General features: G+C 47.7%; 1 protein-coding gene across 1 annotated transcript; it reads left to right on the top strand.

Annotated features, from left to right (window-relative positions):
* Window positions 1–610: 610 nt before the first annotated feature.
* Window positions 611–1,606, top strand: LOC119305476 (chromosome transmission fidelity protein 8-like). The gene is made up of 3 exons (XM_037581987.1): window positions 611–876; window positions 958–1,174; window positions 1,280–1,606. Exons 1-3 carry the CDS (start codon window positions 715–717, stop codon window positions 1,348–1,350), a joined length of 450 nt encoding a protein of 149 aa, XP_037437884.1. The 5' UTR covers window positions 611–714; the 3' UTR covers window positions 1,351–1,606.
* The last annotated feature ends 708 nt before the right edge of the window (window positions 1,607–2,314 follow it).

Below are 2,314 nucleotides of genomic sequence, written 5' to 3' on the forward strand. Positions count from 1 at the left end.
CGCCTAAGCACCAAGAACCGACAATGTTTGAACAATTCATCCAATTTCATTATGAAATGCGTGATTGGCATACTCACATGCAGCTCTAAGATGACTTTGTTGAGCACATGTGTGCTCACATGGGCAACCAGTAAATGTATGGGTTTATTTCATTTTCATGTATTCAAGACAATTTTGATTGGGTTGTAAAACTATTTGATTGTGTTTTTATTCGGATGTGGGACTATTTGATTGTAAAACTATTAGCAATATTTGATTTATTTGGTAATGTGTATATAGTTCAAAAAATGTATACATAGGGGCTTCAACTACTGTGGTGGAGCCGATGCGTTCACCTGTTGGACGCACGAGTCAGCGTAAACAGAAAAACGACACCTTTGACCGACCCAAACAGACAAAATCCAAAACGGACGTCGGTTTGAGAAGATGAGTTGGAGTTGGCCTAATTCAAGGAGCTCCTGCTCGTGTCACGTGAGAGAGAGAGAGAGTCCATTGTTTCATCGTTGGAGCAACCAGGGCAGTATAAGCAAAGAAAATCATTTGGAAAAAAAGGGAAGCAAAAACAATTGGGGGTGTTTTGGCGCGAACTAATAGAAGCACGGGGAAATGAAAAGGGCGGGAAAGCAGCCCGCCAGCATCCAGCAGAAAGCCTCGCCAACCGATCTCTCTCCTCCTCCCCCGCTGTCTCCACATCCGATCCGAGGCGAGGCGGCGATGCAGATCCAGGTCCGGTGCGGGTGCGGCGAGGCGGCGTGCCCGGAGTGGGCGGTGGTGGAGGTGCAGGGCGTGCTGCAGCCGCAGCCTTGCTTCTCCGGCCGCATCCAGGGCCTCCACATCGGCCGCCTCTGCTCCACCTCCTCCGCCCCGACTTCCAAGGCAAGAACCACTAACCCTCCCTGCATATTTGGTTTGTTGATTTGATTTGGGGGATCTTGACGGCGGTCTTGCCATTGCCAGGGCGGGTACACCTTCACCGTGGGGTACCATGAGCTCGCCGGCTCGAAGGTGACTCTCAAGAAGCCCCTGCTTGTGCTGAGGAAGAAGAAGAACGACAAGGGAGATGCCGGCGAGCTCGGCCAAGGTGGACAGGCGGCGGCGGAGGTGGAGCTGGAGGTGATCGGCATCATCCGGCACAAGATCCTCTTCAAGGACCGCCCCAAGGCCCTCATCTCAAGTAATCACCGATCCAATTTCCATTTCCACCACAATTGCCAGCACGGTGTCGGTGATTCGGCAGAAACTTTGCTGATGGCGTGTTTTTTCTGGTTTCCTCCTGCAGAGCCGGTGCCCAAGGAGAAGAAGGCCCTGCCTGCAGCGGCGACCCCATCAACCGTGCCTCCCGCTTCCTGAAGAATAAGTTTGTTAAGGATCTGTAGCTCCCTGGGGGTTCTGATTGTCCCCGTTTGTTTCCCCTGTCTAGTTAGTGGTCACATCTTCCTCTACCATTGTTGTGCTTGTGCCGTACGTATACCAGTATGAATTTCCCGTCTCGTTGAAGCACACTAGTGAAAAATTAGCACAAACTTCTGGGGCTGTTTGGGTCCACTGCTATGGGAACCAAATACCACCATCAAATTTGCTTTTATTCTTGTGGTGATCAGGTTCATTCTACATGTCTCCTGACTTTTGCATCTAGAGGATACTCAAATATAATTTATCGTGTTTGAAGTACAAAAGATACGGCTAGCATCGAAGCAATTAACCGTGACTAGGAAAAGAGATTAACAAGAAACACATAGACAGTAGTATCTAAGAACGAAAGTCCTCGTGTCGGTGGTTAAGATCAGACCGTGTAACCCTGGCAGCCAAATGGTCATGTTCATGTTTCAGAGCAGCGCCTTTAGATAAAGATGACACGCCAATGTTTTCTATCCAGTTCCAGTCAGCATAGATCATACTCCACACATGAAGGTGGAAATATTTCATACTCCATTTAAAGAAATATAAGAACGTTTAGATCACTAAAGTAGTGATGTAAATGCTCTTATATTTCTTTATGGAGAGAGTACTAGCGCAGTGGACGGGGTTTTATAACAGGACACAAGACACACACTTCACCATGAAAACTGGTTTTCCTTAAGGCCTTGTTTGGTAGAAGTGGATTGGGGAGGTTTATGGAGGTGGGGATTTTAGGGGATTTGGTGAATCCCTTCCTTCCACCCAATCCCCTCAAACCCCCTTGAAACCTCCAAACCCCTCCAGCCAGAATCCCCTTCATATGGAAAACTTGTTTGATAGGCAAGGATTACCATATTCTGATAAGATAGTGCAAACATGTAAAAATGCAATCTTTACAAGATAGACAATATCTTAT

This window comes from Triticum dicoccoides, chromosome 5B (genome assembly GCF_002162155.2).
Source record: "Triticum dicoccoides isolate Atlit2015 ecotype Zavitan chromosome 5B, WEW_v2.0, whole genome shotgun sequence".
NCBI lineage: Eukaryota > Viridiplantae > Streptophyta > Magnoliopsida > Poales > Poaceae > Triticum > Triticum dicoccoides.